Source organism: Callorhinus ursinus, unplaced genomic scaffold (assembly GCF_003265705.2).
Source record: "Callorhinus ursinus isolate GAN/ISIS: 27379988/994484 unplaced genomic scaffold, GSC_fseal_2.0 scaffold51, whole genome shotgun sequence".
NCBI classification, from domain to species: domain Eukaryota; kingdom Metazoa; phylum Chordata; class Mammalia; order Carnivora; family Otariidae; genus Callorhinus; species Callorhinus ursinus.
Genome location: NW_027397113.1, coordinates 5432582 through 5445327, shown reverse-complemented (window position 1 = coordinate 5445327; position 12746 = coordinate 5432582). Strand labels below are relative to the sequence as shown.

The 12746-nt window shown below is 52.6% G+C and overlaps 2 protein-coding genes across 5 annotated transcripts; one reads left to right on the top strand and one right to left on the bottom strand.

Annotated features, from left to right (window-relative positions):
* Nucleotides 1-567: 567 nt before the first annotated feature.
* Nucleotides 568-8037, top strand: KAT5 (lysine acetyltransferase 5). 4 transcript variants are annotated; one of them, XM_025878749.2, is made up of 14 exons: nucleotides 568-743; nucleotides 843-909; nucleotides 1235-1303; nucleotides 1395-1531; nucleotides 1816-1971; nucleotides 2061-2135; nucleotides 2241-2315; nucleotides 2994-3242; nucleotides 3320-3409; nucleotides 5018-5158; nucleotides 5238-5331; nucleotides 7290-7449; nucleotides 7574-7655; nucleotides 7750-8037. In XM_025878749.2, the coding sequence occupies exons 1-14, from the start codon at nucleotides 732-734 to the stop codon at nucleotides 7882-7884; spliced, it is 1542 nt and encodes a 513-aa protein (XP_025734534.1). In that variant the 5' UTR covers nucleotides 568-731; the 3' UTR covers nucleotides 7885-8037. The 4 variants fall into 4 exon arrangements, with proteins under 4 accessions (XP_025734534.1, XP_025734536.1, XP_025734533.1 ...); XM_025878751.2 differs by lacking the exon at nucleotides 1816-1971 and having other exon boundaries at nucleotides 576-743; XM_025878748.2 differs by having other exon boundaries at nucleotides 732-909.
* Nucleotides 8038-8387: 350 nt separating this feature from the next.
* On the bottom strand, nucleotides 8388-9637 carry RNASEH2C (ribonuclease H2 subunit C). The gene is made up of 4 exons (XM_025878752.2): nucleotides 9409-9637; nucleotides 9031-9221; nucleotides 8831-8950; nucleotides 8388-8528 (listed from the first exon to the last, which is right to left on the bottom strand). The coding sequence occupies exons 1-4, from the start codon at nucleotides 9578-9580 to the stop codon at nucleotides 8502-8504; spliced, it is 510 nt and encodes a 169-aa protein (XP_025734537.1). The 5' UTR covers nucleotides 9581-9637; the 3' UTR covers nucleotides 8388-8501.
* Between the last annotated feature and the right edge of the window lie 3109 nt (nucleotides 9638-12746).

The window sequence follows — 12746 nt, the reverse complement described above, 5'->3', positions numbered from 1 at the left end:
ACTTTTTTATATACTAAATAATTTAAATTTAAATGCACTTGTTATCTATACCTTTCTTTTTCCTCCCAACCCACAAGGCTGTAAGCTCCATGAGGTCAGGCTCCTTTACCATATTCACTAATGTATTACAGGCTCCTAGAATAATGCCTGGCACATGCTAGAGGATCACTAAATGTCTGCTGAATGCATGCATGAATATTATTTTTTGAGAAACCTAATATACAAAACAAGCCGAAACATCTGCATCCCCATCCCCAAGGAAGGAAGTCCACAAACCCGCCAGGCACAACGTCGGTTCGCAGTCCCGCCCACTTCTCCAGCCTCCCAGTCTCCCCCAGTCCCCCCCACCGCGGCCCCGGCGCCAAGCACGCGCAGTTCCTCCTGGCGACGACGCCCGATCCCGGCCGTCCTCCAAGCACAAACCTGGTCCCGCGTGACCCGCGCCGTAGCCACGTGACCGGCGTCGCACCCGGTGGGCGTCACGTGACGGACTCAGCTTTCCTCCAATCATTGCGCGCCTTTCGGGGATTCCGCCCAGGACTCGGACAGAAACTTAAAACACCCCACTCTCCCGCCAGCCAAAAGGCACGGCTGCCTGCTTCCAGCTGGGCAGCGGTGTCTCTCAAAAATCTTCTTCTAGAGCGGCTTCAGGAGACGCGGGCCTACAGCGCGTTCAGTCCCGGAAGTGACGTCTCCCAGAGGGGCCGGAAGTGGCAGTGGAGGGAGGGAAGATGGCGGAGGTGGTGAGTCCGGTGCCCGGGGCGGGGCGGAGGGAGCCAGGGGAGGTGGGTAGAACCCGAGGCCCCCCAGTAGCCGACCCTGGCGCCGCGCTGTCTCCCCAGGGGGAGATAATCGAGGGCTGCCGCCTGCCCGTGCTTCGGCGGAACCAGGACAACGAAGATGAGTGGCGTGAGTGACGTCGGGGGGCGGGGCTAAGGAACCTGAGGGCGAGGGGCGGGAGGGAGCCAACCGAACCCTCGGGAGGGGGTGGGGCCTCTATAATCCTGGGGCGGGCGGGGCGCAGATACCCCCCGAGGGGCATGGCTTTCTGCCGCACCGAAGAACAGGGCGGGGCTTGGAGAGGGGGCGGCACTTGGTGACTACAGGGGGTTTGGGCGAAAGCTTCCAAGTGCTGGGGCTTAGGGATCCGGCCTGGGGGTGGAGATCAGGTCTCAGGAGGGTGGATTCTCATCGCCTCGCTCAACTAAGGCTCCTGCCTGTGTTGTTCCCACAGCCCTGGCCGAGATCCTGAGCGTGAAGGACATCAGTGGTCGCAAGCTTTTCTACGTCCATTACATTGACTGTGAGTCCTGGGCTGGGGTGAGGTAGGGCTGCAGGGTGGGGTTGGGAGACAGCCTCTGGCATTCCTTCCTGAGCCATCCCCACTGCTGCAGTCAACAAACGCCTGGATGAATGGGTGACCCACGAGCGGCTGGACCTAAAGAAGATTCAGTTCCCCAAGAAAGAGGCCAAGACTCCCACCAAGAACGGACTTCCTGGGTCTCGCCCCGGCTCTCCAGAGAGAGAGGTGGTGAGTAGGTCCCCTGCTTCACCTTTTCTCTCCTGCCTTCTACTTTTCTCATCTCTTGGCCTCAGGGCCTTTTGGATGGGTAGAAGGCTGCACCCTTCTACTCTGGCTTCAGCTTGCAAAGGATGGGGGCCAAATTGTAGCTTCCAGAGTCCAGTAGCTATTCCTATGTCCTTGAGAGGGCAGAGGGTGGGGCTTGATTACTCCACGTTGAGGGGCCCCTGCTCCCCTTTCCCATCCCACCACCATCCCCACCCCAGAGGAAGACCCTGGACCTATCTCTACAGCCGGCCTCCGCCCAGGCCAGCGGGAAGACCTTGCCAATCCCGGTCCAGATCACACTCCGCTTCAACCTGCCCAAGGAGCGGGAGGCCATTCCCGGTGGCGAGCCTGACCAGCCGCTCTCCTCCAGCTCCTGCCTGCAGCCCAACCACCGCTCAACGGTACCCTCAGCAATTCCAGGGACCTTGCTTTCCTCTGAGGTCCCACCTTCCCTACCTTCTGACCCACCTTTCTTGGTTTCTCTCTGCAGAAACGGAAGGTGGAGGTGGTTTCACCAGCAACTCCAGTGCCCAGCGAGACAGCCCCAGCCTCAGTTTTTCCCCAGGTGAGTCCCCCAAACCCTTTTCTTCTTCCTGTTGTTTCCCCTCTGGCAGCCGCTTTCAGGCTCCCTTCACCACCCTCCCTTCTGTTCTCACCACTTTACCTGCAGAATGGATCAGCCCGTAGGGCAGTGGCAGCTCAGCCAGGACGGAAGCGAAAATCAAATTGCTTGGGCACTGATGAGGTAGGTCTGGGGAGAAGGGAAGCTGGGTGAAAAGGGGAGGGAACATAGGCAGGATGGAGAGTTCAGTGATTGGTTTAAAAATAAACAAGAAGGGGCACCTGGCTGGCTCAGTCGGAAGAGCGTGCCACTCTCGATCTCGGGGTTGTGAGTTCGAGCCCCACCTTGGGTGTAGAGATTATTAAAAATTAAATAAACTAGGGATGCCTGGGTGGCTCAGTCAGTTAAGCATCTGCCTTCGTCTCAGGGAATGATCCCAGGGTCTTGGGATCAAGTCTTGCATTGGGCTCCTTGCTCAGCAGGGAGCTTGCTTCTCTCTCTGTCTGCTTTGTTGTCTTTCTCTGATGAATAAGTAAATTAAATCTTTAATAAAAAAAATTTTTTTTTAAATAAACAAGCGGTGGTAGGCAGTGATGGTTGTTGGTAGGATTAGGAACCAGGTAGAGCTGGTTCAGGTCAGTCATTGGGTGATCTTTTTCAAACTGCAATTGAGAACTTTCCTAGTTTCCTTTTCTTTATTTGGAAAGCGGGGGATATAACACAGTACCAGCCACCCCCCGCCCCACCATAGGGTGGTTGTTAGGCTCAACCAAGGAAAGCTACGGAAGGGTTATGCGAGCTGTCAGGTGTCCTGCTTGAGCTGTCTCCTGTAACCTAGTATTTTCCACTGGCCCTGGACAGGACTCCCAGGACAGCTCAGATGGAATACCGTCAGCGCCACGCATGACTGGCAGCTTGGTGTCTGACCGGAGCCACGACGACATTGTCACCCGGATGAAGAACATTGAGTGCATCGAGCTGGGCCGGCACCGCCTGAAGCCATGGTACTTCTCTCCGTACCCACAGGAGCTCACCACATTGCCCGTCCTCTACCTCTGTGAGTTCTGCCTCAAATACGGCCGGAGCCTCAAATGTCTGCAGCGTCACTTGGTATGAGGGGCCCCAGGGGGCTGCTTTCCTACCACCCCCCACCCTGCCCTTGCCTCTGATCCTCCTTTCTTCCTCAGACCAAGTGTGACCTGCGACATCCTCCGGGCAATGAGATTTACCGCAAGGGCACCATCTCTTTCTTTGAGATTGACGGCCGTAAGAACAAGGTCTGTGGCTGAGGGGCAGTGGGGAGTCATCGGCACTGGTGGTCTGGGGGAAATTAAATGAACAGCTCTTCCCTGTTCAGGAAAACACTGAGCAGTCTGGCCCGCAGATTAGTTCATCCCATTTTTGTTGAGTTCCTGCCGTAAGGCAGGTAATGGGAGGTATAAAGATGATCAGTAATTAGACAAAATCTCTGAGTTCACAGTCCACAGAAAAAACAGATTTGCCAACATGCACTCAGATCCCAGGGTTAAGTGTCATGAAACAAAGGGTGGGTTATGAGGACCTGGAGGTGGCCCACAAAGCTTCCCAGAGGAGGTGATCTTTGATCCTGGACGTGAAGGAGAAGGTGGGTAAGGGGATCCCAAGCAGTGGGGTTCTGAAGAGCAGGCATGGATGTACAGATGGTGTGACAGGTAAAGATCATTCTGGCTTAAAGGCAGAGAGGGGGAGGTGAGGCGGTTCCAAGAGACAAGAGCTCAGCTGGTGAGAAGAAGGTCAGTTGGGGGAAGAGCAGGGGTCACTGCAGGTTTTGGGCTTCAAAGCTGCCTCAGTCTGTGGCTGCAGGGAGGAAGAAGGGAGTAATGTAGCTGCATTCAGCTAAGACTGTGAGACCACCCCTGGGGCATGGAGGGCAGTGAGGGAGAGGGAGGCATCCTGAACCGAGGGGAGCGCTCTGGCCTGGGTGCTGAGGAAGCTTGAGGGAGATACTGCTGCTTTCACCACTGCCCTGTTATTAAGTGTGGACTTAGGCATCCAGATGGCAGGGCCTAGCAGGCTGGTTAAAAAGCCATGTCTGATATGTAGGAGAACATATGTATAGAGGTAAAGCAAAGCGGTAAGATTAATCATTTTGCTGGGGTGACCCCTATGGCTGTTACTTTCTCTTTTTTCTTTCTTTTTTTTTTTTTTTTTTAAGATTTTATTTATTTGACAGAGCGCATGCACAAAGAGGGGGAGCAGCACTCAGAGGGAGAGGGAGAAGCAGGCCCCTTGCTGAGCCAGGAGCCTGACGCAGGGCCCAATCCCAGGACCCCAGGATCATGACCTGAGCCGAAGGCAGATGCTTAACCAACTGAGCCACCCAGGCGCCCCTAAGGCTGTTACTTTCAATTTCAGAATACCTTCTCTCCATTGTAGGACAGGAAATCAGTCTCCAGTAGGTGTGACTGTAGGCGGGAGACTGTTGTGGTTTTTGACAGGCTGATTCTTAGACTGTCACCAGGGTAGAGCTGCTCTCCTAAATCTTGGCAGAGTCTGTCTTCCTGGAGACATGCCACAATGTGTTGACGGTTGTTGCTACAGCAGAGGGCAGTGGAAGCCCCCCCCCCCACCCCCCGGCAGGAGTTAGGTGGAGGTGTGGGGAACGGGTAAAGCTGCCCCAGCTCCCCAGCAAGGCTGCTGGTCAGACGCTATCCTGGAGCTGGTACACCAGCTCCTTAACACTGAGAAGTAGCTCTGCCTGTGTGGCAGGGACAGCCTGACTGAGAGAATGGGTCAGGCCCCAGGGAGGAAGGCTCGTCTCGTATCAGCCTCCGGTAAAGAAACCACAATAACGGCCACATTTAAGACAGGGTACCCAGAGTGGTGACAGGCCTTTTCCTTTGCAGAGTTATTCCCAGAACCTGTGTCTCTTGGCCAAGTGTTTCCTCGACCACAAGACATTGTACTATGACACAGACCCCTTCCTCTTCTATGTCATGACAGAGTATGACTGTAAGGGCTTCCACATCGTGGGCTACTTCTCCAAGGTGAGCACTCACCTGGACCCTCTCAGCCCTGCCCCAAGCCGTGTCCCCTCCTCACTCACCCACCACTCCCGTTTTCCAGGAAAAGGAATCCACAGAAGACTACAATGTGGCATGCATCCTGACCCTGCCTCCCTACCAGCGCCGGGGCTATGGCAAGCTGCTGATCGAGTTCAGTGAGTACCTGCGCGCTGGGCTGGGGGCCGGCACCTGCAGGCCCAGGCCCGGGGCCGGTGCTGCCATCGCACCTCCCCCATAATAGCATGCTGGGGTGCTGTGATTGTCAGCCCTACCACCACGTGAGCTGGCCAGAAAGCTGGGACTCTCCCAAGGTTTTCTCCCTGCTCAGGGTGACCACCCTGCTCGTGTGGGCTAGGTTTTCAGCCCCTCATTCTTCCTTGGCTAAGGTTCTAAGCACCACCCAACTTTTCCCAATCTGACTCCTATGCTCCCACCAAGGGCCCTGGGCAGAAGCCAGGTGAGCCCCTGTTGCTCATCTGTCTGGTTCTGGGCCATCATACAAATGCCTGAGTGAGGACCAGTGCTTCGTTTCCCTAGTTGTGGCCTGAGCCTTGCACACAGTGGATGTTTAAAATGCTGTTAATTCAGCAAAAGCAAGAAGCACTGACTCATACGATTTTAGCCTCTGCTCCTTGGATTCGGGCAGGTCCGTCTCATGAAGCCCACGAGCGACTCTGCCCTTTCGTACATGAACTCTTCTGTGTCCCCCAACTGCAAGGCCCCCTTCTGCTTCCCAGCAGCTTACCCCACTCCATTCAACTCACCACTTAACGGAACCCTTGGGATAATCAGGTTCTGACCTGAGAGACAGGAGTGAGCCTGAACTCTTGGGTGAAGACATAGAGGCTTGACTTGATCCAGGTCATGGTCCATTTGAGGAATTTTATTAATAGAATGAGGCCGAGATGGAGTCCCATCCTCAGGAAGCCCCCAGCTTGGTAGAATGGGCAGATACTTAAAATGAATCTAAGTTTGGAAGCTCAGACCTCAGTGGAGACAGGATATGGGCAAGGTCACCAGTGTGATATGCTCAGTCCTGCCCTGCAGGAGCGGACAGGTATGCCAGAAGAAGTGCCCATTGCAGGCAGTCCTTGAGGGCAGGTAGATATTTGCCCGGGAGGGGCTGGGAGCTCCCTGCTGAGGCGAGTGTGTGGCCTCCAGCTGATGTGTCAGGACTCCACACGCACTGGTGGGCCCAGCAAAGCTGAGTGGGAACCCAGCCGTGCCCCCTTCCCCTTCCGTGCTGCCTTTCTCTAAAGCAGCAGCTTCTCTGTCCTGCTCCCAGCCAGGCTGCTTGGTGGAAGTCGCAGGAGACTGGGCCAGGCTGGCTGGTAAAGATTGGGAGGGGTGGGCAGAAAGGTCCGTGACACAACATAGTTATGACTGAGGGTGAAGAAGGGCTTCTAGAGGTAATGGGAGACACCCCAGGACCCTGAGGGAGAGAATGAAGACTCTACCAAAAGACACAAAGCTATATAAGGTTTTGCAGGGCCTGAGGGGCTCACTGGGAACTGTCTGCCATTGGCCAGAAGTCAGGGTAGAGGAGAGCAGAGCAGAGTGAGAGAACCCCTGGAGAGGTCAGTTATCTGTGAGGAATGGCCGCCTTCTGACCTGGGAAGTGCATTGGTGCCTCTCTCTTTGGTTCCTGTCAACACCTAGTTGGGGCAGCCTGGTCCTGGAGCAGCTGATGCTCATTGGGTCACAGCTAGGGGGACTGATTTGACTGCAAATCCAAACATTCTCAGGCCTAGACCGCACGTGGGGGTCTGCCTGCCTTCTCACAGACCCAGGCAGAGTCTGGAATGATGAAAATCAGAGGCACTTGCCTTTCGTGTCATTTTCTCTGCACTCCCCTGGCGCCTGAGTACTCCTCCAGGTGGATTATAGCTGCTCTCTCAGAACCCTCCACAGCACAGAGATGAAGAATGAATGCTCCATAGTTCTTTTTGGGGAAACAGACGCAGCAGACAAGCCCCATGTGCCAGGGCACAGACTCCCACATGGTGGGGCCGAAATGAAAACCAGGCAGTTTACTTCTCTAACTCATATTCTGAAACGTTGGTTGCACAGAGGTGTGATCGCTTACCCACCCCTTCCTGCTCCCTTGCTGTAGGCTATGAACTCTCCAAAGTGGAAGGGAAAACGGGAACCCCTGAGAAGCCCCTCTCAGACCTTGGCCTCCTGTCCTACCGGAGCTACTGGTCCCAGACCATCCTGGAAATCCTGATGGGGCTGAAGTCAGAGAGCGGGGAGAGGCCACAGATCACCATCAAGTGAGCCTGGCCCTACCTCCTATCCTGGGGGTGCATGGCATGGTCCATCCTCACTCCTGGGGTTCCTGGGGGCTTGGGGCGGAGATGAAGGCTTCCAGAGGACCTGATCTTTGCCCTCCCACAGCGAGATCAGTGAAATCACCAGCATCAAGAAGGAGGATGTCATTTCCACTCTACAGTACCTCAACCTCATCAACTACTACAAGGTAGGGAGGCAGGCAGGGGGAGACAGGTGTGTGTAGGGCTGCAGAGTGCGGGCCCTGCGCGGGCTGACTCGCCCTGGCCCCATCTCCCATCCAGGGCCAGTATATCCTCACACTGTCGGAGGACATCGTGGATGGACATGAAAGAGCTATGCTCAAGCGGCTCCTTCGAATCGACTCCAAGTGTCTGCACTTCACTCCCAAGGACTGGAGCAAGAGGGGAAAGTGGTGACCAGACACTGTCCATAGCAGTGGCAACAAAGCAGAACTGGGGCTGACAGCACATCCTACCCCTATCGGGGCCCCCAAGAGGCACACCAAGGGAGGTGGGGCTGAGGACAGCTCCATAAGGAGAGGACAGGCCTGGTAGGGCCTGGCTGGTGCCTAGCACCGAGGTGAGCTCAGGGCTCAGGTCAGCTCCAAGGTCAGCTGGCTGCAGGTCTGGGCCTGCTATGAACCAGGGACTCTACGGAGCCAGGCAGCTGTGTATAGTGCGATGGGGGGGACGGGGGGGGGGGGGGGGGGGCACGCCGGACAGGGGGCCAGTGGCTGTAAAAATTTCTTTTGTAAAATAGGAGTTGGGGGGGTGGGTACTGGCTGCAAAGTTCTGGCCTCTCTTGCCCTCACTGCCCCTTGGCAATAAATTGTTTCTATAGGCCAGAGCCATGGAAGTTTCTTGTAGGAGAAGGGGCAGTGCCAACTTAGGGACTCCCAAGGTGCCCACAGACTCACAGGTGCTGTGAAGAGCGTGTTTATTGGGGGGTGATGGAATCAGTCAGTGGTTCCAGAACGAAGAGCTGGTTTATTGGGGTGGAGGGACCGGTGGCTTTCAATGTCAAGTTCCAGTTCTCAGTCCTCAGGCACCTGTGCGTGAATCTGCAATAGGAGTCACTACTGGATTTTTGACACACAGTGACTGGGTAGCCCACACACTCTCGGAGGGACCAAGCTACTCAGAATGAGCCCCTTCCAGACAGGTCTGAGGTGGGGAAGCCACATGCTACTGACCAGTCTAATCCTCCATTCAGACCCAAGCTCCATCTGCCCTATTGTACTCCCCAGCCCCGAAGCCCCAAATCCACTCGGGCAAGATTCTGGATAACCCAGGGAATAACCGTGAAATCACAGGGTAACTAATGGATGGGGCCTGGAAGAGTGAAGGCCCATCACCTACTCACCGCTGCAGCCAGACCGGGCCAGGTGAGGGCCCCGCGCACTTTGGCATCCGGACCGGGGATGGTCTCCAGGCCCCACAGTGTGAAGCGGCTGAAACTGGCGGTGGCTCCGATAAATCGGTCCTGAGGAAGGGGCCCGGCTCAACATCGGGGCCGCCGCTGCCGCCCGCACCCCCTTCCAGCCCTGACCCCCCCGTGCTCACAAAGTCCCGCTCCAGCGCCTCTGGGGGTGCCGCCAGCTCCGGCTCCTCTCGCAGGTTCGACGAACCCTCCGAGAAGTCCTTCCCCACCACCTCTCCCTTCTCTTCCATCACCATCACGTATCCCTCGAGGCCGGGCGGCACCACCACCTCCTCGCCCCGTAGTCTGCGGCCCCGAAACGACACTTCGAGTCCTGTAGGAGGTAGGCGCAGGGTCTCGGTGAGGGCCTGATTCCGGCCTTGCGGGGCAAGACCTTGGGGCCCTCCCCACACCTCCGCTGGACCACCATCCCCAGGAGCCCTCGCGCCGCTCCTCGCCGAGGAGAGCGCGGCGTGGGCGCGGGGGCTGCCGGGAGCCGTAGTCCGGAGCTGAGCACTCACCATCGGTACCCTGCCGGATGGCTGGGGTGAAGAAGCGCTCCACCGGGGCGGGCCCGTTAACCAGAACCTCGCAGGGCAGAAGGTGCAGCGTGGCGCGGGCGGCGTCGCGCAGCGTGCCGGGGCGCAAGTGGACGCGGCACTTCTCGACCGCCGCCTCGTCGCTGCTTTCCATCCTCCGCCGCTCGCTGGCTAAGGCCAAAGCTGGCGCGGAAAGTGCGCGGAGCCTGTCGGGAGGCCGGGGACGATCAGCGCAGAGGCCCCTGGGAGGCGTAGTCCTTCCCTGAGGCTCCTCGGAGCCTCTGTGAGCCCCGTCTCTCTGTGTTCAAGTCCCAGTCTTTTTTTCTTGAAAATGTTTTTCGGTGGTACGTTCTTATTGTAAAAAATTAAAACTATTCCGAAAAGTACTCTTTTTATATTATTCGTAGGGAGAGTTGCTTGTTTGTCTTACGGGAACATCAACCCTTCCTCAAATGAGTTGAAGATATTTTATCTGAGTTTGTGTCTTGTTTTCCAAACCGTGACTTTTATTTTTTTGTAGCAGATTTATCAATCTTTTCTTCTTATGTCTTTTTTGCTTTCGCAGTACTTTTCTTTTTTGGTTTCTTAAGTCCTCTCTAATGTTTATTTGTTCAGATACCCAAGTTAGATATGTTTTGTCAAGTTCTTTCATAAAACAAACACATGCAAAACTGGCAATTAAGATTACAATTGCATTTAATTTATAGATTTGAGAAAGTGAAACACACCTCTAGACCTCCAGGTGCTGTGCGTGGTGTTCTGTTAAACATGAACAATTTCACAGAACATCAACATCAGACAAGTCACTATGTGACGTGCAGAATCAAGACAAAAACAAGATCATTCTATAATCATGTGAACACCAACAAAGACAGGAACATTGTCCAAACCACAAAAATGATGAAACATCCCTCCATCTTGGGTAATATAAGTGAACTTTACCAATTACAGCTTTAGCTTTTGTCTAGGTAAGATTTGTTAACATATCCCATCCTAGAAATACTCTCACTTCCTGACAGTATCCAATCCAGAGAAAAACTATGGCTTTTTTTTTTTTTTTTTTTTTTTTTTTTTTTGGCAGAGAGAGACACAGTGAGAGAGGGAACATAAGCAGGGGCAATGGGAGAGGGAGAGGCAGGCTTCCCACCAAGGAGGAGCCCGATCAGGGGCTCGATTCCAGGACCCTGGGATCATGACCTGAGCCGAAGGCAGACGCTTAACAACTGAGCCACCCACGTGCCCCAAAACTATGGCTTTCTTAAACCCTCCCCCAAATCACCTAGCACAAGCCCAAATCCTATAAACCCTCCTTAAATACCGTTACTGAGATGCCCAACAGTGTAAGAGTAATAAACCCATTTATTCAACTATAGATGTATTCCTGGCAGTCTTTGGCTGGAGGGTATTAACAGATCAGAGAGTCTTGCTTTATTTAGTTTCTATCAAGAAAAAGATACATAATACCATTTATTCACATCTTCTTTCATGTCTGTGCAATTGTGAAGTTTTCTTTGTATATAATAGTTGTTACATATTTTAAGTGTATTCCTAGATAGCTTTTGTTTCTGTTATAAATTAGATTTTTTCCATTTTATATTATTATAGTTTTTTTAGAGATGGAGGAGTGGGGAGGGGCAGAGGGAGAGGGAGAGAGAGATTTTTTAAAAAAGATTTTATTTATGAGAGAGAGCGCAACAGGAGGAGCAGAGGGAGAGGGACAAGCAGACCCCGAGCTGAGCACGAAACTGATGCCTGGCTTGATCTCGTAACCCTTAGATCATGACCTGAGCCAACATCAAGAGTCGGTGGCTTAATCAACGGGGCCACCCAGGTGCCCCATTTTCCATTTTATTTTTAACTCTTTTCTATTAAAGCAGAGGTTGGCAAATCTCACATATGATCTCTGTCACAATTACTCAGCGTTGTCATTGTAGCATAAAAACAGCTATAAACAATATGCAAATAAATAAGCATGGCCGTCTTCCAGAAAAACTTCATTTGCAAAAACAAGAAGTGAGCTGGATTTGGTCTGCAGACACAGTTTTCAGGGAAGCCTTTGATTCTCACACATTAGTTCTTAAACCAGATAGATACTGAATTCTTCTGTTATTTCTAAGAGTTTTCAGTTTATTTTCTTGGGTCTTCCAGAATTAAGTCCTTCCACTTCCAAACAATGATAACTTTGCCTCTTCGTTGTATTGTGCAATTTGTAGCATTTTCTAGCACTTTCAGAACAATCTCACACGTTACTAATATCAGTGGACATCATTTTCTTTTTCCTGAAATTTTCATGGGAATTCTTTGCTATTTCACCAATAATCATGAAGCTGCCTTTCGATTTGTTACACATGTCTGGTTAAACCTATACTACTAACTTTTTTTTTTTAAGATTTTATTTATTTATTTGACAGAGAGACAGTGAGGGAGGGAACACAAGCAGAGGGAGTGGGAGAGGGAGAAGCAGGCTTCCCGCTGAGCAGGGCGCCCGATGCGGGGCTCGATCCCAGGACCCTGGGATCATGACCTGAGCTGAAGGCAGACGCTTAAAGACTGAGCCACCCAGGGGCCCCTACTAACTGTTTTTTAACGCAGGAGTAGATGTTGGATTTTATTTTTATATTTTTGGTTTTGCAACTTTCCCACAGTCTAGATTCTACTGATTGTGTTCCTAGGGTCATGGTCATCTGTCCTATATTTCCTGCAAATTAGTAGTAAGATCTAGAAGTATCATCAGATTCTCTGGGGGGAGGAGGCAAGATTATTTCCAGGGGGTGGCATCTTTTTCTGTCGGGATACCTCATGTCTCTTTTTTGTGAGGTTAGCTGTCATAGATGATCACTACCTAAATCCTTTCATTCATTAGGGGTTACAAAAAGCTGATATTCTAAGTCCACCATTCTTCTTTTTATTTTTTTAAGATTTTGTACTTATTCATTTGAGAGAGAGAGAATAAGCAGGGGGAAAGACAGAGGGAGAGGGAGAAGCAGACTCCCCGCTGAGCTGGGAGCCCGATGTGGGACTCGATCTCAGGACCTGGAGATCAGGACCTGGAGATCAGGACCTGAGCCAAAGGCAGACATGTAACCATCTGAGCCACCCAGGTCCCCCTAAGTCCACTATTCTTCTTTCACTGTCTATAATACTTCTATAAAGACAACTCCCCCTCATCAACTATCTGGTTGCCCCTTGGTACAGTGAGTTTAAGAAAAGCAAAATAAATGCTTGATGCTTTCCTTTTATTTCCATTTTTTAAAATAAGTTGTTTCCCTGGAATGCTCCAACTATGACTCTTTTAAAAAATTATTATTAAATAGATTTTT

What these genes read in the sequence shown, in the direction of transcription:
- KAT5 (XM_025878748.2), top strand. Translation starts at nt 732, where the DNA reads ATGGCGGAGGTGGTGAGTCCGGTGCCCGGGGCGGGGCGGAGGGAGCCA. An exon ending in GCTCTCCAGAGAGAGAGGTG is followed by an intron (nt 1,532 to 1,815) that starts GTGAGTAGGTCC and finishes CTATCTCTACAG; the next exon opens with CCGGCCTCCGCCCAGGCCAG. An exon ending in TTGACGGCCGTAAGAACAAG is followed by an intron (nt 3,410 to 5,017) that starts GTCTGTGGCTGA and finishes TTTCCTTTGCAG; the next exon opens with AGTTATTCCCAGAACCTGTG.
- RNASEH2C (XM_025878752.2), bottom strand. Translation starts at nt 9,580, where the DNA reads ATGGAAAGCAGCGACGAGGCGGCGGTCGAGAAGTGCCGCGTCCACTTG. An exon ending in CATCCGGCAGGGTACCGATG is followed by an intron (nt 9,222 to 9,408) that starts GTGAGTGCTCAG and finishes TACCTCCTACAG; the next exon opens with GACTCGAAGTGTCGTTTCGG. An exon ending in AGGCGCTGGAGCGGGACTTT is followed by an intron (nt 8,951 to 9,030) that starts GTGAGCACGGGG and finishes CCCCTTCCTCAG; the next exon opens with GACCGATTTATCGGAGCCAC.